The following is a 22,622-nucleotide window of genomic DNA, read 5'->3' on the forward strand; positions in this document are numbered from 1 at the left end:
AAACTTTGTTTTACAACGGTGCCATTTTCAAAAGATTTGGAAAATAACTAAATAAATCTAAATTGAACTTTTTCCCCCAAAATTGATTAACCGTTACACCGTTGCTCACCACACACACACACACACACACACACACACACACACACACACACACACACACACACACACACACACACACACACACACACACACACACACACGCACACGCACACGCACGCACACACACACACACACACACACACACACAGAGCTCTCTCTCTAGCGGTGACATGTTCGGGGAGCAGGCGACCAAGGTGAAGTTGACGTCGGTGGTGATCGTGGTGGGCATGGTGTCCATGGTGGTGGCCGTGGTGACGGACCACTGGGCCGTGCTCAGTCCCTGGGTGGAGCGTGTCAACGTCACCTGCCAGGTTAGTACAGTTTAGCATGTTTCCATGATTGTTTTCTTTTTTTATTTCATTTTTTTTTGACTTTTTGTTTTCAATTTCATTTTTGATTCGTTTGTATGAAGCGTGTTTTCTTAGTTTTGTTTAGTTTAGATTTTATATTTTTTTCTTTGAAAATACTTTAGTTTTTTATCAGTTTTAGGGTTACTTTCATTTTTTTATGGTAAAAGTGAAAATAGCAGATCTACAAGCTCACAACGCATAAGGATTCAACACGTTGTGAGCTTGTAGATCTGCTATTTGATTAGCTAAATGATTTGTGCATGAAATATTGTCAAATAGGTAATTTGCTCAATGATTAAAATTAGTTTTGTAACACACCATACCGTTTCAGTTACCGGTAGTAAGTTATTTTTCTTTCTTGTAAAGCCTTTTTCTTATTACAGTTAACTAAAACAACATTTCTATTCTGGTTTTAGTTCTTTCGCTAGTTAGTTAAAGGACCACTTCACCATTTTAAATATTTTCCTCATGTAATTGGTCCTCACCAGAGCCATATAAGGAGAGTTGCGTCACCTCCGTTCACTTCATCGGGCCAGTCTTCTACAGAGACTTATTGGCGAATAGCGACAAAGCCCCGAACCCGGAAGTTTACGGAAAACACTGGAGTCTATGAGCGTTTGTCACTATTTCGAGTTTTCTGCCCCCTAGTTGATGTAACTCTCCAATAGAAGGCTCTGGTTCTCACTAATGCTCATTGTAAGATGCCACCATTTCTGCCCACCATTCACTCTGTGTCTCATTGGTGGGCTGTGGCCAGTTCAGAAACATGCCTACCAGCAGTGACATAATTTTTTTAAATCCTGCGATTTTGTAACCCCATTTTTTCGCCCAGTGCAAATTGTCTAAGTATTCCAGGGTGCTACACTCCCTCTGCCAACCTAGGGAGAACCCAGAGCTGAACTCGTGCCTCCCTCAATGCATGAGGGCTAACAGCAGTGACATCATCGATGAGCATTCCAAGTTAATAGAAACTACAGCCTCTCTCTTCCTGGAAAGTTAGCGTGCCAAAATAGAAATCATTGTTCTTGCATTAACAACATTATTTAAAGTTCAAGAAAGTTTCAAAATACTGTTTGAAATGAACAAACCTGCCCGCTGATGATGTCACTGGCAGGTAGGTTTCTGAACTGTCCACAGCCCTACTCAGAGACACAGAGTGAGCAGACAGAAATGGTGTCGTCTCATAATTAACATTAGTGAGGACCAATTATATCGTCTCTGTCGGGTGGAAACCTCATTATGTCCAAAAGTGTTACTCCTCAGGATTCAAATAAAAAACACCAGCAAAAGTAGCAAATCTACAAGCTCAAAACGTGTCGCTTTACTCTGCGTTTCACGCTGCGTTTTGAGTTTGTGGATCTGCTACTTTTGATACTTTTGTGTGACACTGTTGTTTGATCAAGTAGAGCATTACATTTACTATATTATTATGTTGCAAATGGGTGTGAAGTGCTCCTTTAACTCTCATAACCTTGGTCTGGTGGCAGGCGGCTCACTTCGGCCTGTGGAGGCTGTGCAAGAAGACCATCTTCATCATGGAGGAGGATCCCGACAGGAGGGGCTGTGGTCCCCTCAGCTTACCTGGAGGTAAAATACAACTCTGAGTGTCACAATGGACCAGTTAGTGTACTGTTTTTCATCTCTTGTTTTAGACATTAAGATGTTTTGTGTGTTTGTTTGTCTGTGTGTGTGTGTGTGTGTGTGTGTGTGTGTGTGTGTGTGTGTCTGTGCGTGTGTGTGTCTGCATGCAAGTTTAACTGAGTGCAGGCCCCAGCCTGGGGCAGGTATGACAGAGTTGTCTATACATAGCTGCTACATGTATGTGAATCTTGTCTATAGACACGTCAGATAAGGGCTGGTTGCGTCTTGTATGTTTTTGCCGGACCCAGGGGGTCTGGCAAAAAATCTCAAAATCTCATGGACGTTGCACCTGTATTTGTAGCGAAAATGTATAGCCAATCTACAAGCTCGCTCAGAGTGTCTCCCCCCCTGAGATTGGGAGGTCGGGGTTCGATCGATTGGATTGGGGGTACGCCTGTGACAAACAGAGAGGTTACTACTATGCCGATGTCCTGGGTTCTGAGGGCTTTAACTCAGGGACAGGGACAGCTGGGATGTTGAGGTTAGAGACAATGCAGGATGGTCAGTAGGTGTGTTATCAGAGTCTTACCGGAGGAGGGGAGACAGAGGGGGTCAATACTGGAGAATAGGGTTATGGTCAGGTGAATACAGAGCAGTCTCATTAGGGTCAGACACTGTTCTCTCAGTGAAGCAGAAACCCTGGAGGATCAGAGTCCAGCTGGACTGGAACCGAGGACAACTGTCCTTCTCTATTTCTGATACTAACAAACACCTTCACACACACTTTCACTGAAACACTCTTTCCATTAATTTGCTATGGTAATGAACATTCTCTAGCTCTGGAAACGTTGCCAGGGAAGATCAGTGTAACTCTGTCATCTGTTTAACATAGTGGAGGACCCTCGAATTGATTTTTTTTAGATTAATAATTGTACAGCTGTCTAATACTGTAAGGGGGGTGACAACAGTGGAGAGAGTTAAACATGTTTCAACCAATTTGGGGCATCCCATCATTGGCCAACATAAAACATTGTATTATTATGATCTTTATTATGTATTAATATCAGTATAGTAATGATGATAACAATAATAACAGGATTATGTTCTGAATGATTATTAATATTGGGAGTTAAATTATAAATTACATTGTCTCAGTAATAATGTTGAGGAGTTGAGGTTATTTATTATAAAATGTATCAGAGTAATACTCCTACTATGGTACTTTTACTGTTGTACTTTAGTGTCTGTCAGACAGACAGACAGACAGACAGACAGACAGACAGACAGACAGACAGACAGACAGACAGACAGACAGACAGACAGACAGACAGACAGACAGACAGACAGACAGACAGTAAACATAGTCTTTGCCTGCGTGAAGACAGTAATGTGTGGTTGTCACAAAATACCAAATCACACCTGGATGGACCACACACCAGTGTTATTAAGCACACCGTTTGGAAACCACAGATTTAGATAGAACCTCCATATTGGCAGCTGTACGCCTCAGTGATTCATTATTGAACTGTCTATGCAGTATATATGTTATTATATATATATATATATATATATATATATATATATTAATTGTATTAATGTTCTAGCAAGAACATGACTTCTATTTCAGCATGCTATCTTTCCAGGAAGCTGTATTTTCTAGTAATTTGGAATCCCCATCAATGATGTGTCATTGATAGGCCGGTTTCTGAAATGTGGACAGGCACCCACCAATGACACACAGAGTGAGTAGACAGGAATGGTCCCTTGAGGACCTTACACGAAGACAAGGTTGAAAATAGGTGAAGTGCTCCTTCAGGAATGTGAGTCATCACCCTGACTAAAGGTCAGGATCATTATGAGAGCATATAGAATGAAAAGGACAAACATGGGGGTGCAGCAACTTGACTAACAATAACAATAATGTCATTTTTTTATGTTATGTTTGTTTTAGAGTAAGAATGGACCAAACAACACACTCAAAGACCACCGGGGAGGAAAATAAAGTGACAGAATTGGACGCACGCACGCACGCACGCACGCACGCACGCACGCACGCACGCACGCACGCACGCACGCACGCACGCACGCACGCACGCACGCACGCACGCACGCACGTAGTGTGGATAGGGGTAATTTAGTGATTAATTATCATTAAATTAATATTAATGAAATTATATATATCACCGGTTAATGCAGATCAGTCTCATAAACACATTTCAGCACTTGCGCAGGAGACCGGTGGGCTCAAACCCAGGGGTAGAACAGGACATTTATACGTACAGTAGTAGTCGTGCAGCTTTAACCATAATAACCCTGGCGACTCATCAATGTGCACTGATTGATTGAATACTTTATTAGCAGTTTGCAAAAACTGCAAAAAGCACAGGAAAGTACAGTTCAACACAAGGTCTGCCAAGAGGATTTCAGACCCAAGAAAGCCTATGGCTTGTTTCCATTGGGGTCCTTTGTACTCAATTCATCGAAACATTTAATGTCAGACACATTTTTCCGATTACACAAAATCTCAGCTGTTTATTAGCGTTTTTGTGTTCGCTGGCTCCCGGGTTGCCAGATCATGTGCGCATATCCCCCCACGGGTATGGTCTAGTAGTGTATGTAATTTTACATGCTTTATTATCAATAAAGATGTCAAAGTCAAAGTCAAAAACTCTCATAGGGAAACATCCTTTGTGTCTGTCTGAGATGTTGTCCTGGAAAAATGAGAGCTGACTTACTTTTACTCGACATCCCTGGGGCGCACACTGAGTTTGGCAAATGCTCTTTTTTCGTTTAATGCCCTCAACCCCTGGAATGCCCTCCAACACATTTTAAAGTTTGTTTCTATGCCATCACTTACTGCATTGTGTTTCTGTTTATTAATTGTCTAATTGTTTTTAACCTACCTAGTATTTCATATATATATGTTAGCAGTGGTGGAATGTAACTAGTAATGTAAGTACATGTACTCAAGTAGACAAGGTTAGGCATTTTGTATTTACTGGAGTATTTCCAGTTTTCAATACTTTTACCTCTACTCTACATCTCAGAGGCAAATAATATACTTTTTTACTCCACTACAATTATTTTAAAACTGTAGTATACTAGTTACTTTGTAGATTTGGATTTTTATTACAAAACATACATTTAACACTTCAGCGCTATATATACTTTGGCTATTTGAAAATATAGCCAAAGTATATTTCGCTTTGCCTGTTTGTGGTCTTTCTTTCTTTTCTTTCTTTTTCCTTTATTTATTCAGGGAAGCCCACTGAGAGCAAGCTCTTTTTCAGGGACGCCCTGATAACAGCATAATAAAACATATAAAATACATACATAATGAAAAACAATAACAAACATTTGAATCATATTACAATCATCACAGATGCAAATAAACAGTGTTACATGAAACGGGTGCAGTTACTATGAAATGTGTCCTCGAGAAGTACCCTAAATGTCTCTATTGAGACCAATCGCTCCAGTTTCAGAGAGTCCTGAAGCTTGTTCCATTTGTGTGAAGGCAGTCTTTCCTTGTTCACTGCTCTTACGTGGACTGGTATCTAATGTGTTTTTGTGAACGTGTTGAATGTCCAGTAACCTTTGGTTCTAAGAGCGAAGACAAGTATAGAGGAAGCTTACCACACAAGGCCTTATAAATAAAAATAATACAATGTTGCTCTCTACGTGCGAGAGATGGCCAACCCACTTTATCATATAAAATACAGTGATGGGTGTGATAAAACGTAGGGCACTGTGGTAGACTGCTTCAAGAGGCTTCAGTGTGGAGATTGAAGCATGCATGTACAGCACATCACCATAGTCAAACACAGACATTATGACAGTTTTTCTGCTGGAAAAAGAAAAACAGGACCTGTGTCTGTAGAGGAAACCAATCCGTCCTTGTGAGCTTGTAGATCAGCTATTTTCAAAGCCTTTTTATACATTTGGAAACTTGTGAAATGGCGACATTCTGCATAAAGAGTACATTAACTTTTAGTACTTCAGTATATTTTGATGCCAATATTTTGATACTTTTACTCAAGTAAATTTTTAATACCGGACTTGTACTTGTAAGAGAGTATTTCTAAAACATTTGAGTACTTCTTCCACCACTTAATGTGTCTTCCTGTCTGTCTGTTTGTTTCATTGTTTGCTGCTGCTGCTGTTCGCTCGTCGTCACTGTAAATGAGGGTAACCTCAGTGCCTTTCGAAATGAAATGAAATGTCAACAATGCAGTGAATCTCCCACCAGTCCTGGAGAGTAACTTGGTACATTTACTCAACTACTGTACTTAATTTGTATAAGCGAACCCCCCCCCCCCCACGGTGACTTGTGAAATTACCTTCCCACAAAATGACACATGACAGCATGATAGCTGTAGAAACCAGATCTGTTACCAAGCTTCAATCACCGTGCTCAGCTGGGGAAATAACATGAACAAATGAGTGAGTGTGACTTTTATGTGTGTGGATGTCTTATGTGCATGTGTTCCCTTGTGTGTAGGTGTCTTTCATGCGTGCACGCGTGTGTGTGCTTGTATAACTATACATGTGAGGATAGTAGAATGTGTGAAATAGGGACAATTTCCCAAGATAAATGGTTGTTAAATGGTTAATCAAGATTTGGGAAGTAAGGTTTACAATTAGTTAAAGATTCAGGTTGGGGTTAGGATTGGGATTAGAGATTTAGAGGTTAGGTTCAGGGGTTAGGGTTGGTGTTATGCAGAATTGCCATTTCGGAATCATCAGAAAATTGCCGATCTACAAGCTCACACATGTGAGCTTGTAGATCGGCTATTTCGGCTTTAGGGATATGGTTGAAAAGGGCAAACAAAACATTTGTTAAATGTGCCGTTCTTTTAATCACCATCCTACAAGGCTGATGTCCTCACGTACAGGTATACAAACGCGCTTGTGTGTGTGTCTTTCGTGCGTACGTGCGTGTGTGCGTTCATGCTGATTATTACGAGGCGGTAGATTATTAGAGAGAGTTTAAGTCTCAGAGGTGAGAGCATCCTGTTTGTCTACAATATAAACACGCCATTAGAAGATGAAAATTGGAAGTGAGGACACAAGGAAATGAGCTGACAAAATTTGAACTGAATCACTAAATAATTGAAGCTGATTAATGGGTACGCTCTCCTGATTGGATGAAATTGGCAACCCACCTGAAAATACATTTTCAGTTTATTAAAGAGGTGGAGAGACAGGGAGACCCGTGTTACTGAGCAAACACTCTATAGCAATGACTGCTATCACACTATAGAGCTTTAACTATTTTAACAAATAGTCTTTTGTTTTATTAAACCAAAACTATCACTTACACACCTTTAATAATGCTTATAAATGACTTCTCATACTGTCAGGAACAGAGGGTGTATAGTGCTTGCCAACGTGCCAAAAAGGTGCTCTACCCAGACCATGAATGCAGCTTTTACTATGGTAAAATAGAAATGCCTCCTTTCCATGCCGTACTATTGTCTTTGTCGAACTCTCCAGCACTTGAACGCAACATTGGATTTTGAAAATAATTGCCCTCTCTGTGTAGAAATCCATGCCGTACGCCGGCAGCTCCAGTAAATTATACTTAGTTGAGCGCTCTGCAAGCTCGCGACACGTTGAGCTTCTAGCTCGTCCATTTTCGGAACAAAATCAAAATTTCAGACCCTGCCCCTCTGACATTGTCTGTACTTCCCTGCACAACACTACAATACAATACAATACAACATGATACTCAAACACTAAATCTAACAGGGAAGCTGCCTGACACTACAAAATATGACCCAGCAGAGATTCCACATAAAAACACAGTCTTTATGGTGTCAGGAGCTCGTCACCCAACCAGGCTCAGCTGCTCGTCACAGGTGACAGCACTCAGGGCAATCAGGGAGAGGGGCGGGGAGATTGGCTGATTGGAGCAGGGCAAGGGAGGGACAGGCATACTAGGTGGCAGAAACAGTCAGTCACATCAGGGACAAAACAAGGCCCAAACTGGACATGTGCAGAGTTTAGTTTAGTTTATTCGGAAAATAATCAACATACTGTTAAAACACAATAAAGTCTAGGGCTTATTTCCATTGAAACAATATATGTCCAACAGTCATGTGCATTAAATAAATGTGCAAAACAAACGCCTGAACTACATAAACTATACTACCTATCTTCTACTAGAACGGTGGAACCTTTTCCAGTATCCAGGTCCATGTTAAGTGTTTAAATATTATGAACCTCAAGTTCAATGTCAGTTTAACAGCGGGTTACAAGCGGTTTACAGGCGGTTTACAGGCGGTTTAAAGGCTGTTCTAGCTCCAATGTAAGTGAAAGAGGACTTTCTCACTAAACCTTTAAATTTGAAGAGGCACACATTAACAATACTAGTGGCTGTGATCATGACACATATTATGCACAAAGTTATTTGCAATACAGCGACAAATAAGGGGAAAAGGACGAGGTAAAAACTAAAACATTCAGACTTTCTGCTCAGCACAAAAGAGTGAAAAAGTAACCGCAAATCAAAAGGTCAGTGCAATAACATCAACATAGAGAGCAGCAATCATGAAATGAGGAAATGCTGATTAAAAGACATTAATTGGTCTTATAAAATACTAATGAAAAACTATTCATGTGTCTTATAAATACTAATTAAAAACTAAACTCTAGATATGTTTTTTTTCTTCTTTTTTTTTTACCAGATCTGCTTAAAACCCTATCTCTTCAGTTTAGTTTAATTAGAATTTTATTACACTTAGTGTGGCCTCCATTACATCATAGCGCGTGCTACACAATATCAAACAGGCAGTGGTGGAAGAAGTTCTCAGATTTTTACTTGAGTAAAATCACGATGTAGAAATACTTTGTTACAAGTTAAGGTCCTAGATTAAAAATTTCACTTGAGTAAAAGTACAAAAGTATTGCCATCAATATACTGAAAGCAGAATGTCCCGTTTCATATTTCCCCCCCACACATTTGTGGACGATCTACAAGCTCACAACTCGTCGCGATGTTCATCGGCTATTTTTGAAAAGACGCAGTATAAGATAGGCCTTAATTGGCTAATGTATGTTTTGCAATCATAATCTACCTATGCCAAGTTTTCAAAGAGTTGTAGGGGAGTAAAAAGAATAATATTTCAATGACAGATGTTGTGTAGTATAAACTAGAAAAAGTGCTCCTCGGAGCACAGGTCTCCGCCAGGTCAGGTAGGTTATTGTGGGGCAGCAATGTTCGGAATTAGCCAATCAGGATGGAATATGAAAAATTGGACGGAACCATCTTGATCACTTGACTATATGTGTACCGATTTGCATGATGTTTGAATTTGTAGGAGTAATATAAAAAAGAAAAGTGTTGCAAAATTGGCCTCCTGGTGGCGCTATAATAGGGCAATGTTAAAAGGGTGACATTTGTTCTTCAATGTAGTGCGAATGTGCATGCAAAGTGTCACCACAATCGGACGCTGCATTCATGATTTGTGGCATTTTGTTCAAAACGGGCCACTCCTGCAAACTTTAGATGTCAATGTTAGCCAATCAGGATGGAATATGAACATTTTAAAAGATCCATCGTGATCACATGCCTATAGAGATCAAGTGTACCGATGTGCGTGAAATTTGGATAAATTCTGAAGGCTTAATATAAAAATAAATGTTTTACATAAGTCGGCCTCCTGGTGGCGCTATGAAAGGCAAATGTGAAAAATGCTGGTCAGTTGTTTTTCCTTGGCCTCTAGGGAGTGTGCGTGCAAAGTTTCATGCAGATCGGTGCAGTTATAGTTAAAAACACAAATCGTCCATTTATAGCGCCACCATGAGGTTGATTTGAACATTTTCAAGTGGCATTTCTTCCTTGGCCTAGTGGGAATGTGCGTGTGAAATCTCACGGAAATCGCAAGCTGCGTTCATGATTTGAGGCATTTTGTTGAAAACGGAGCAATCCTGCAAACTTTGGAAGCCAACCTTAGCCAATCAGGATGAAATATGGAAAATCACATGACTACAGAGATACTGTGTACTGATTTGTGTGATGTTTGGATAAAATCTGTAGGAGTACTGTCAAGAAATGTGTTTTGCAAAAAGCGGCCTCCTGGTGGCGCTATAAAAGGCTAATTTGAAAAATTTGGGGCAGAGGTTCTGCTCTGGCATCCAGGGAGTGTGTGTGCACAGTTTCACTGCGATCAAGCCAACGGTGCCGGAGATTAGCTGTACACAAAATGACAGAATGACGGACACACACACGGACGGACACACGGACGGACGGACGGACGGACAGGGGGCAAAACATACTCTCTCGCCATGCCTTTCGGCCTGGCGGAGACAATAAAATGTAAATACTAAGGCAAAGTAACAGAACCTCCAAATCCGGAATGCGGTACTTGAGTACTAAATGTACTTGGTTACATTGTCTGTGCTGTCGTGCCCCTTTTGGATCCACATCCGAGGACAGAAACGTCTGTAGGTTGGTAGCACCTGTTGATGTCACCTTAATGGCATACAATGTCAGTGGTTCTCAAAGTGGGCTCCAGGAACCCCCCAGGGGTCCTTAGGGGGATATGCAAGCTCACAGCGAGCTTGTATATCTGCTATTTTTGAACATTTTAGAAAAATGTCAGCCCTGAGTAGTGTCAGATTTTATTTTGCTGATGAGTTCACTATATGACTCCCTATAGGGAGTAGGGAGTAGTGAATGACTGACTGAATTTACCCTAATGGTCCTCTATCTGACTCCCTATAGTGAGTGATTTCGAACAAAGCAAGGATATAATAACAGTGTGTCTTCCATGTGGATTTTCTACGGGCCAGTTCTATGTATTTCACATATTCTCTCTAAAAAAAAGAAACACTCAAAATGACGCATTGTGAGCTCGTAGATCGTCTTTTTTCCAATAGCCGAAGTATAAAATAGGGCTTAATTGTTTAAAGTATATATTTTTGTAAATAATAATCTCCCTCTGCAAATAAACCTTTAAGCCTCTGAGGCAGCGCTACTCAACCCGCGGCCCGCGGGCCGCATGCGGCCCGATCGCAGCGTCTTGGCGGCCCCCTCATGGTCCAAAAAAAAAAAAAAAAAAAAAACTTTTTTTTTTTTTTTTTTTTTTTTTAAAGCACAGGATAAAAATATACATTTCCGTTCAAATATATGGGTTGCTAAAACATTTTTCAAAAACAAACAGACAGACATACATACAGGTGCGTCAATTGTTACAGGTATAATGCATAGTTTTCTATGCATTTCGGGTTTTTGGGGGGGTTTGACCCCCAAATTTTTCCGGCCGCACGGCTTTGCCGCGCGCCCAGGATAGGTGTCTGCCACTGGACATACACACAACACAAAATAAACTGGTACAGTGAAAAGAATATGATGTCAAAATGTACATTTTCTTGTGTGTTACAAAATCGAAAAATCCAAAATAGGACCGTCATTTTTATGGCGGCCCCTTGGACTTTTGGTATTTTGCTGAGTGGCCCCTGAGCCATCTTAAGTTGAGTAGCCCTGCTCTGAGGTGTAGTGGAGTCGAGAACTGGAAAAAAAATTGAATTACTGGAGAAAAGTCAGAGTGAGTGAGTGGGAGGAGGTAACAGATGGGTGATGGACGGTAAAGGGTTAAATGTGGGCGGATTCACCTGGAACATGAGGCTCAGGTGGGGTGCAAGCGAGAGGTAGAAAAGCTCTGAAAATACACACACACACACACACACACACACACACACACACACACACACACACACACACACACACACACACACACACACACACACACGCACACGCACACGCACACACAGTAATCTTTTACATGGGGAAAACAGATAAGGCCCACAAGGCTCACCCAGTAAATTCCTCAGTGTTAAAGGAGAATTCCGGACATTTTAAGTGTTATCTTTGATGTGTCGTTACTCACCTACCGACGTAAAAAGTGGCATTGTTTTTTTCCAGAGATTCCCCTGTCGTCATTTTTTCAACCCCCTCCAAACATGCGCTGAAAGTTCCTGAGAGGCTACCGGTAACGCCGAACGATTTAACACTGGTTGCTTGTTTCTCTACCTGGCAACACCAAGTTGCCAGGTTCTGGAAAGAAACAAGCAACCAGTGTTAAATCGTTCGGCGTTACCGGTAGCCTCTCAGGAACTTTCAGCGCATGTTTGACTATCATGAGACTCTACAATGAGTAGTAGTAGAGAAAAAAATAACTTTGCATCGGTTATAATAGACGAATTTCCCTAAGCCACGCGCTCCCATTATGACAACGGAGGGGGTTGAAAAAATGACGACAGGGGAATCTCTGGAAAAAAACAATGCCACTTTTTACGTCGGTAGGTGAGTAACGACACATCAAAGATAACACTTAAAATGTCCGGAATTCTCCTTTAATGTGACTCTGAGAGGGCGAATGGATGCATTTTTTACCCTCCCGTTTCATTTAGCACTCAGAACTTCGACGGTGCGGAAGCAGCCTGTTGCTAGGTTACCTCTTGAGTGAGTCTTTCACATACAGAGAAACAAACAGCTCCCCTGTTGCCTGGACACACACACGCACACACACACATGCACGAACGCACGTGTATACACACACTGGCACACACACATATGTATTTTATGGGTTTAATGTCTCAAAGAGAGGATGGTGGGAGGAATGGTGGGGAGTGCCGTGCCTGGTATCGAGTCATTCGGCATTATTGTTGAAGTCTCATTTGTTTTGATGCTTTGATTTGTTTTGTTTTAACCATGTACTTTGCAGCTTGGGTTGCTATAAAGTTTTATTTTATTTGACTCGGAGAAGCAGTTGTCGAGAACTGACAATCTGACCATCTCTCCATCTCTCTTGTCTAATTTACCCTCCCTATCCCCCGTCATATTATTATGACGATGTTGTGTGCAGAAAATAGAATATTTACGTGTTGTGAGCTTGTAGATTGGCTAGCCTAATAACCCTGTCTCTCTCTCTCTCTTTGTCTCTCTCTCTCAGTAAAGAACTGTTCCTACTTCAAACATTTCACATCGGGGGAGGAGGCAGAACTTTTTGAAGTCAAGACCCAGAAAGGTGATTACGCACGCGCGCACGCACACACACACACACACACACACACACACACACACACACACACACACACACACACACACACACACACACACACACACACACACACACACACACACACACACACACACACACACGCTACTACACTTGAGAAGATACATTTTATGATTGTGCCTTTTTCCCCCTAAATGCTTCTTTCGATGTCCGGTTCGGACAGGCTTTACCAACTAGCTCGGCTCGGGTGTGCAAGAGTTCTGAGGAAAAGTCCTGAGACCGCCCATTACGAAGAAATATTAAAGGAGCATGTATTGGCTTAACCCTGAAGCCAAAAATAGGAGATCTACAAGCTCACAATGCGTCACAACGCGAGCTTGAAGATCGCCTATCTTTTGTGCACAACACGGGTGTGCAACTAAGTATAAATCAGGGTTATATTAGGGAGTCGGACCTCGAAGGCACTCAGCTAGTGCCTTGTGCTTCACTACGCCCCTCAGCCATAATAAAATAAAACTGCGACCTCTAGTGGCGTATTGCTTTATTGAACCAATGAAAAGTATTAAAGAGCTTCTGACTAAATAATAACTACGTTAGATCCATCGGAATACAGTTTTTTTTTTCACCAATTCCTGAAAAGTCACAGTTTTGGACTTCCACGTGACAGCAGCGCTACGTGACAACAACCCATCTTATTCCAGGCCCCCAGCATGTTGGCTGTTATGGGAGATGACTTTATTTGCCCGTTTGGATAATAATAACTGCCATACTTTAACTGAGGCTCATTTAGAGGATAATTATCTATGTCATAACTCTCTCTAGTGCAACATTTAGGTGTCTAAATTATCTAAATGACACTACAATTTTTGTCACTCTGTCACCCCTCTCTCTTTATTTTTCTACCCTAGTTTTCTCTCTCTCTCTCTGCTTTGGATGCTGGGATGATCACATAGGAGCAACATATCCTAGATCAGATTGAGGTGCATATTTTCAACACATTAGTGTCTTCACGCTGGATGCTGCAGACGTTAGAGAAGTTATAGTTATTCAGTATGGTCTGGCGCAGTTGGAACTCCCACATGACCTCAGATGGAAAATGACTTCCAACATCAGCAGACAGGTTCCATTTGTACGCTCTCTCAGAGTTACAGACCCATAAGAGTCCATTGGGGCCCTGCTGGTGGTCCCTGGAACGCATGTTGAGAAACAGTGCTCTACGACTCCTTCTTGCCGTCTCTGTGTATTGCTGTCTTTCTCCTGTCTGCTTCCTCTATTTTTTTATTAACACATTTAAATTAGAAGATAACCCCATTGAGACGATCATCTTGTTTTCAAGTGGGCCCTCGGGGCACAATACACAAACAACTACAATTACAATAAAACACAACACAGAACAATCAGCTCAGTAACATCAACAAGGACATGCACATAAGGACTCTCCCACCATCCAGTGTTGATTTTGACAGCAAATTTTGATTTAGTTTTAGTCATATTTTAGTCATCTGAAATGTTTTGGTTTTAGTCGACTAAATCTACAGTTGCTTTAGTCGACTGAAATATATTTTGGCGGTGCCTTGATGGCGTCGTAATGGCAGATTTTACACTTGGTTGCATGCCGAAAATAGCCGATCTACAAGCTCACAACGCGTCGCGCTGCGATGCGTTGTGAGCTTGTAGATCGGCTATTTTCAGAGCGCAACACCCGAGCGCAACCAAGCATAAAATGACTTGTCTTTTAGTTCCACTGGATCTCTTCTTCACTCGTCCCTCCCTAACATTTTAGTGTAGTTTTTATTTGTTGACGAAATTGTTAATATATTTAGTCTTAGTTTTAGTCATCACAGCTTAGTTTTTATTTCGTTTTTATTTCGTTTTCGTCAGTGAAAAACTAACATTTTTCGTCATAGTTTTAGTTGACGAAATCAACACTGCCACCATCCCTGACCACACTACATCTAAACAAATTAAATTAAAATGAAGAAATCATATTAAAGAGTAAACACATCAAAAAAGTAAGAAAAATAACAAGATTTAACGTAAACAAGCAAAGAAGTCTTGAAGACATGAAATTAAGTGATTAACCTGAATGATGTGATTTACATTTTAATCTGCTCTGAGGAAGGCTGACGGCCGAAACGGGTTAGCCTGAATAAAAGTATTATACAGCTGAGCCATATGTCTTGCATCATTACATTTTTTGGAGTGCCGCTGTTTTCCACTTTGGTGGTTATTTTCAATTAGTTTTCAATTAGTTTTCAATTAGTTTTCAATTAGTTTTCAAATTAGTTTTCAATTAGTTTTCAATTAGTTTTCAATTAGTTTTCAATTAGTTTTCAATTAGTTTTCAATTAGTTTAAACTGCACCTCAATCTGATCTATGTTGCTCATGTGACCATTCCAGTATCCAAAGCATTACACCTTGTATCCCACTGCAACAGCAAGAGAACAGTTTGTCTTTGGTGCTCCATCCGGCGGACCGGCTGTCGTGTTAAGTGGCCAGAAGGGTGGGCCTTGAATGCTTTCAAGATTTTTAAGTGAGCCTATTCCAGAAAAAAAGTTGAGAACGACTGATTTAGTTAGCTAGAGAGAGAGAGAGAGAGAGAGAGAGAGAGAGAGAGAGAGAGAGAGAGAGAGAGAGAGAACTAGGGTAGAAAAAGAAAGAGAGAGGGTGACAGAGTGACAATTCTTTTTGTATCATTTAGATAATTTAGACACCTAAATATTACACTAGAGAGTTATGATATAGATACTGTACTTATCCTCTAAATGAGCCTCAGTTAAAGTAACTGCAGGCCGATGACCGGCCATCACCCATCACCGCTCAAGAAGCGTTCAGAAGAAGCGCACCTGCTCTATTATCCAGATGTATTCCAAGATCTGCTTGTGCTTGTGTGCATATCTCTGCAGAGTACAACATCTCGGCGGCTGCCATCGCCATCTTCAGCCTGTTCTTCATGATCCTCGGCACGGTGTGCGTCATCTTCTCCTTCGGGAAGGGACGCGAGTACCTGCTCCGGCCCGCCGGAATGTTTTTCGCCTTCGCAGGTCAGCTATGGAACGGCCGTCGGAGGTCAGGTGTTGCGTTTTTGCTGTGTTATATGGATGGATACTACTGTACGCCATCATGACGCAGATTAGATTTGCTAGTACTGTGGGTTTAGAACTGTAAGAAGACGATGCTACCAGCCACCTCTGTGGCTTGGGTTCCTTCAACATGCAGGGACACAGGTGGATGGTTCAAACATTTATTGTAGAAAGGAAAGTATGGACAGAGAAGATGCTGTTATAACAGAAGCTCTCTCTTGTGTGTGTGTGTGGTGATATGACACATTTCAGACACTATATTTTGGACGCTACAGTCCTTCCAAGTTGACCATCCCACCCATGACTAAAAATTGCATAATAAAACAAAATGCCAAACACCAGAGGATTTTAACCAAGCACCACCGAGTTGCATCTGGTGTGAAAGAGCATCAAACACATTTGGCCGTGTTCAGGGGAAGGAAGCCAGGCGGGGAGCTAGAGGGATCTTTGTCGCTGCACGTGCTCTTTCAGGCTGGGGTGGAGCCTCTCAGCGGGGAATGTTGAACGGGAGGAGTAGGACGGAGGAGGTGCTACATCCTCCTGATGGGGGCTCCTCATTGGCAGGTGAGCCAGTAGGGTAAAACAGCAGTGGGAGGAATTAATTGGCATAACGATTAGGCCAAAAAAAGGGTAGGAATGATTGGCTACTACTTGGGATAAAATAAAATAAAAGAATAATAGAAAAAAGAAAGAAAAAGATACCGTACAGGAATCCTTCCTCTCTGACTTCCATGGTTGTCTTCTGTCTGCCTGCAGGTCTGTGCATCATCATCTCGGTGGAGGTGATGCGTCAGTCCGTGAAGCGCATGATCGCCAGCGACGAGACCATCTGGATCGAGTACTACTACTCCTGGTCGTTCGCCTGCGCCTGCACCTCCTTCACGCTGCTCCTGCTCGGCGGCGCCGCCCTGCTGTTCATCTCCATGCCTCAGATGCCCCGCAACCCCTGGGAGACGTGCATGGATGCTGAGCCCGACACCATACTGGACTAGCATCCTCTGCAGAAACATCAAACACATCTCCTGAAGACACATCCCTTTAAAAAAAACACTTGAAGGACAACGTCACCCATTTTCAACCTATCTTCATGTATTTAGTCCTCACTAATGCTCATGATACATTTCTTTCTACTCGGTCTGTGTCTCATAGGAGGAACACTGTGAACACTTCAGAAACCCGCCTACAAGTGACATCATCATTAGGCTTTTTTTTTCTTTTTTTCAAACAAGATAAAAAAAATATATTTTGATTTGTATGAACGCGAGAACAATGGCTTCCATATTTTTTTTTAAATATGTTCTTTGGGGCTTTTTCTGCCTTTATTGATAGGAACAGCAGACTGACAGGAAATGGGGAGAGAGACGGGCGGGGGGGGGGGGGGGGGGGGGGGGGTGACACGCAGCAAAGGTCGTCGGGATCGGGAGTCGAACCCGCAACAGGCTGTCAGGCTGGACTACCAGCCCAGGTGCCCGGACGGCTACGCCAACCGTCCGGGCCGTAGGGCGGGTTTCTGAACTGTCCACAGCCTTCCTCTATGAGACACAGACGGGGTAGACAAAAATGGCATCATATTATAATGAGCATTAGTGAGAACCAATTATATGAAGATAGGTTGAAAATGGGTGAAGTCGTCCTTTAAACTCTCTAACCTTGTGAGTTGGCTCTGTGATTGGTCCACTCTTTTTTTTCCATCTACACCAAATCCTTTTAGTGTACTGCCTAGTAACACTCCAGGCAGGTTAACTGAAATGTGAGACTGAAATAGATCCAACCAAAACAAACTAGACCTGACTTACTCAAACCTAACCGGACTGCTCCGAATCTGAAGGGACTATAGACTGAAACACACGGAACAGAATTGGCTAATAGCTCATGAATATTGTAATCAAGGAAAGCCTAAATCATGTCAGCCCAGCCCAACCCAGATCTTAACCTCGCATCACCAGTCTTTCCACCTCGGAGGAAAGCCTGGTATTCATTATTAAAGGCCTGTGTGATCAGGTCTAGGCCATGCCTACTGAAAAAAAGAAGGGGAAAAAAAGCAATTCTATGTACGGAAGTTGCGGGCTCCGGTTTGGCGGAGCCGCTTTGTTTTGGTTCCCCCTGTTTGTTTCCCCAATCCCTATTTAAATGGAATAGAATTTCCCTGTGGGATAACAAAGGTAAACAGACGCTAAATAGTCTCCGGAAAGTACACTCACATTTATATATATTTAGTTTTTAAAAAATAAGCTAAACTAAGCCACATCAAGGATTTTATTAGGTAGGCCCTATTACAAAGCCCTTCATCGCGGCCGGAGTTACCGGAGGGTGAGGCTTGCGGGTTCCGGCCGCCTGATGACGCGGATGACGCGCCTGGTGACGTAGGGTTACTTCCGCTCCCGACCGGATCATAAACCCGAAAAAGGTGTTGATCCCAGGCTACCCAGATCTAGATGACATGGGTAAACCACTGCACAATATCTTTGCTTCAAGTCCTTTACGACTTCAATGGATGCAGTCCTAATCAATGTGTGCCACCGATCGTCTAGAAACCAACTCGTTTAAATTAACTAAATTATTTTAGGTCAACCTGTTATGTCCCCAATGAGCCTTGAGCCAATGATGTAACATATTGTACAGAACACATGCGTCATGTTATGCTTTGTATTAACAATATTCTCTCTCTCTCTCTCTCTCTCTCTCTCTCTCTCTCTCTCTCTCTCTCTCTCTCTCTCTCTCTCTCTGTAAATAAATGTGGTGTAAACCTATAATTTTCAGATTTAGAGGAAAGGCAAAGAAAAAAACATGTAATATAATCTATGCTGTTTGTATGTATGCTTTTTTCAGCACTGTATATTCAGTATTGACATTATCTTGTAGGGTAAGTGGTTTTGGTTAAAGTAACAGGGATCTCCCTGTCTCTCCAGCTCTTAAATAAACAGAAAATACATTAGGTGACACCATTTCAGCCAATCAGGAGAGAGTACCCCTTTTATCAGCTTAAATTTTTATAGTTTTCCTGTTCCCATTTTGTCTGCTCATTTCTTTATGTCATCACTCCCAATTTCACTTGTTTAATCTGTATCCTGACTGAGTTCTCTATCCTGATTGGATAAAATTGGTAACCCAACCTGAAGATCTTTTGTTTAATCAAGATCTGGAGAGACATAGACATAGACATTATTTTGACCAAAGAAAATCTTACCCTACCTTTAATACTAAAACAATTAGAAAACTTGACTTTTTACATAAAATGTGGCCTTTAAAAATATCAAATGATACGAAGCTGGAAGATTATTATTATTTCTATTTTATTCGGCGGGGAAAAAGTGTGTTCAATTCTCTAGTCTCTAGTTGTGTTTAAACTTGTTTTCAGATTGGTGCCCAGGCATATTTGAAACTCTTGAAATATTTGTTTTTAATGTGTTGTATTGTCCACTGCAACAGAAACATTTATACAATGTGAGTATAGTTTAGCTGTTTTGTTTTAGCTCCTCTTTCTTATATAAAGCTTGTACACCAGGATAGGCTTAGCGAACCGCGATCATTATCACCTAATAAGTGTAAGTGATATATTACTTGGTTCAAACTAAAAGTTTTTTAGTGAACACTTAAAGCTCTATATTCTGATAGTAATCATTGCTATAGAGCAGGGGTCTTCAACCTTTTCAGGCCAAGGACCCCCTAGCTGAGAGAGAGATGAAGCAGGGACCCCCTCTATATTGTTTAAATTTAGTTTCAGATTCAACTTTTTTTGTTTACTTGGTACTGCTCCTTTTTTCCCTCTACACCTCTTTGCCAAAAATAGCCGATCTACAAGCTCACAACGCCTCGCAGCGCGAGGCGTTGTGAGCTTGTAGATCTGCTATTTTTGGCTAAAGTTCTCCTCCGAAAAGGGATGGGTTCAAAGTGGTTAAGGTAAAAAAAAACATATCACACAAAGATTTGGCGGACCCCCTGTAGTAACTCTGAGGACCCCCTAGGGGTCCCGGACCCCCTGTTGAAGACCCCTGCTATAGAGTGTTCATTAACTCTCCCTGTCTCTCCAGCTCTTTAATTAATAAACAGAAAATGCATTTGCAAGTGGGATAGGATATAGAACCCATTATCAGCTTTAAAATTTTATCGTGTTCCAGTTCCGATTTTGTCTGTTGTTTTCATCACTTCCGATTCCACCCGTTTGTCCTGTGTCCTGTACGAGCTCTATATAGCTCCTGATTGGATGAAGTTGGTATCCCAACCTTAAAATGTATTGTCTGTTTACTAAAGAGCTGGTGAGACACGGAGACCACTCTTCCAAAACAAACATTCTATAGTAAATGGTTGCTATCTGAATATAGAGCTATATAACAAAACAAAAAAATTAACAAAGAAAAAGAAAATCACTTACAGCACCTTTAAGCCTTTGTTGTACGAGGAACGCACAATGGAGCATTTCATATCTCCACGTTTAAAATGGTTATGTTTTTTTCGTAAATGAATGTCCTACAACATGTCGCAATGCAATGTGTTGTGAGCTTGTAGATCGGCTATGTTCACTATTGTTATTAAAAAATGATTTTAATGTAATGATAAAAAAGTAGCGTTTTTCGATATACAAGATTTCCACCCTACAGCGACGATATATTAGTGATTAGTCATTATTCCTCCATGAACATAATATTCTCTCAGTCTCCTGACTCTTCCACACTAGAGACATTAAGCATTTGCAGGTGCACTGAAATTAAAACTTCTGTAAATTATCCCGGAGCATTTCGCTGGGGAAAATCAAGAGACAATGATTACACTTGTCTCTAACCTAACGTCCTTTTGAAAATGTCATTTTCTATTCTCTAGTTGTGCAGCAGGTGTGCACGCTGCCGAGTACTGGGAGCATAATTACACGTTTGGTTAATTTGAATCTGCAACGGCCACTTGATTACTGTCATTATAATACGACAACGAGTGCACAGAATTGAGAGGTTTCGATCAAAGAGCAACGTGTTTCTTTGTGGTACCGATATATATACACAGTCAAATCTGGGGTGTTTATATAACTGTGAGAGTTGAATACTTAAACCTCTCAAGGTTTTTTATTTTTATTTGTATCATTGTACAAATATTCGGTCACGTAATTTATATGCATTTTTGCCAATAAAAATACTAATCAATTAATGAAACTACTAGATGATCTGTCATAGTGCAAACAAGCCTTGCTTCATTGGAAGTACTATGGATTTTAAATTAATTTCTTTTTGATTTGTATATGCTTTCATTAATAATAATGTCAACAAATGTATTTTTTTTCTTCAAAGGAGTTGAAATAAACAAATTGATCACCAAACAATCAGTTCTGTGATGCTATTTTTGTTTATTGGACAGAATTATGTTTTTGTTCATTTAAGTTAGTAAATAGTTACTTAGTGTAAGTTGTTTATTTTAAAACATTTAAAACATAGTAAAATTTAAAACATAGTAGTAGATATGTGTCGTCTTCTTCTTCTTTCAGCTAATTCCCATCAGGGTTTACCATCTGTTTCCCTCTGCTTCTGTTCTCTGCGTTTAGCTCAGTCACTCCAGCCACCTGCATGTCCTCTCTCACCGCATCCATAAACCTCCTCTTTGGCCTTCCTCTTCTCCTGTTGCCTTGGAGCTCCATCTTCAGCATCCTTCTCCTTTATGTACCCCTCATTGATTTATTGATTGAATACTTTATTTGTCAAAAATGTAAATAGCACGGAAGTACAGTAAAACACTTGGGCTAAAAGGATGACACAAAAAAGTCCCGGGGACTTGTTTCCATCGTGGTTCTATGTATTCAATTCATCAACAGAGCATACTGTTACATGTCATCAACAAATACAAATAGTCATATTTACAGAGGAGAAAAAGGAAAATTGGCGGCAGTGTATGACCCCTCATCTCGAGGGGATTTGATGTCTATCTCCACTTGTAGTTTTCTCCCAGATGCTCATATCCCTCCTCTGCACACGTCCAGTAGTAGCCTAGATACAGTATGTGTATGTAGTGAAATATAATGACTGAATGAAATATAATTTTTTGCACTATTGCAAAAAACAGTGTTGTCTACAACCTCAGTGTTGGCATCCCTTTCGGCCAAATATCTCAAAATCTGCCAGAATGTGACCAAAAATAGCAAAAATAGCTCTACAAGCTCACAAAAGGCATCGTATCGCTACAGTGACACCATGCCCTAGTTAGTACATGGGTAAATGGGAAGGCAATCGACATGGTGTGAGTGTTGGAGTTGCAAACAAAGGAGCTTCTTTTTTTAAATTATTTTATTATTATTTTATTTACTTTTTTTGCAATGATTCATTTACATACACAATTACAAAAATCTGCACCAAAAAAGTGTATGCGAGATTACAAAGTTCATCATCTTCATTTCATTTCATTTCATATCAAAACCCCAACCCCCCCTAGTACAAAAGCCTAACAATGCATGGATCTCTTTTACATCTATATATTTGCATTTGGATGACAAACTTGAAAAAAATAC

General features: G+C 40.9%; 1 protein-coding gene across 1 annotated transcript; it reads left to right on the forward strand.

Moving 5' to 3' along the window:
* Positions 1 to 269: 269 nt before the first annotated feature.
* On the forward strand, positions 270 to 17,130 carry cacng1b (calcium channel, voltage-dependent, gamma subunit 1b; the record flags this gene model as incomplete). The annotated part of the gene is made up of 5 exons (XM_080446380.1): positions 270 to 410; positions 1,937 to 2,036; positions 12,989 to 13,063; positions 15,962 to 16,099; positions 16,895 to 17,130. The coding sequence occupies 5 exons, from the start codon at positions 270 to 272 to the stop codon at positions 17,128 to 17,130; spliced, it is 690 nt and encodes a 229-aa protein (XP_080302506.1).
* Between the last annotated feature and the right edge of the window lie 5,492 nt (positions 17,131 to 22,622).

Source organism: Gymnoscopelus braueri, assembly GCF_963280865.1.
Source record: "Gymnoscopelus braueri genome assembly, chromosome: 13".
Lineage (NCBI taxonomy): Eukaryota > Metazoa > Chordata > Actinopteri > Myctophiformes > Myctophidae > Gymnoscopelus > Gymnoscopelus braueri.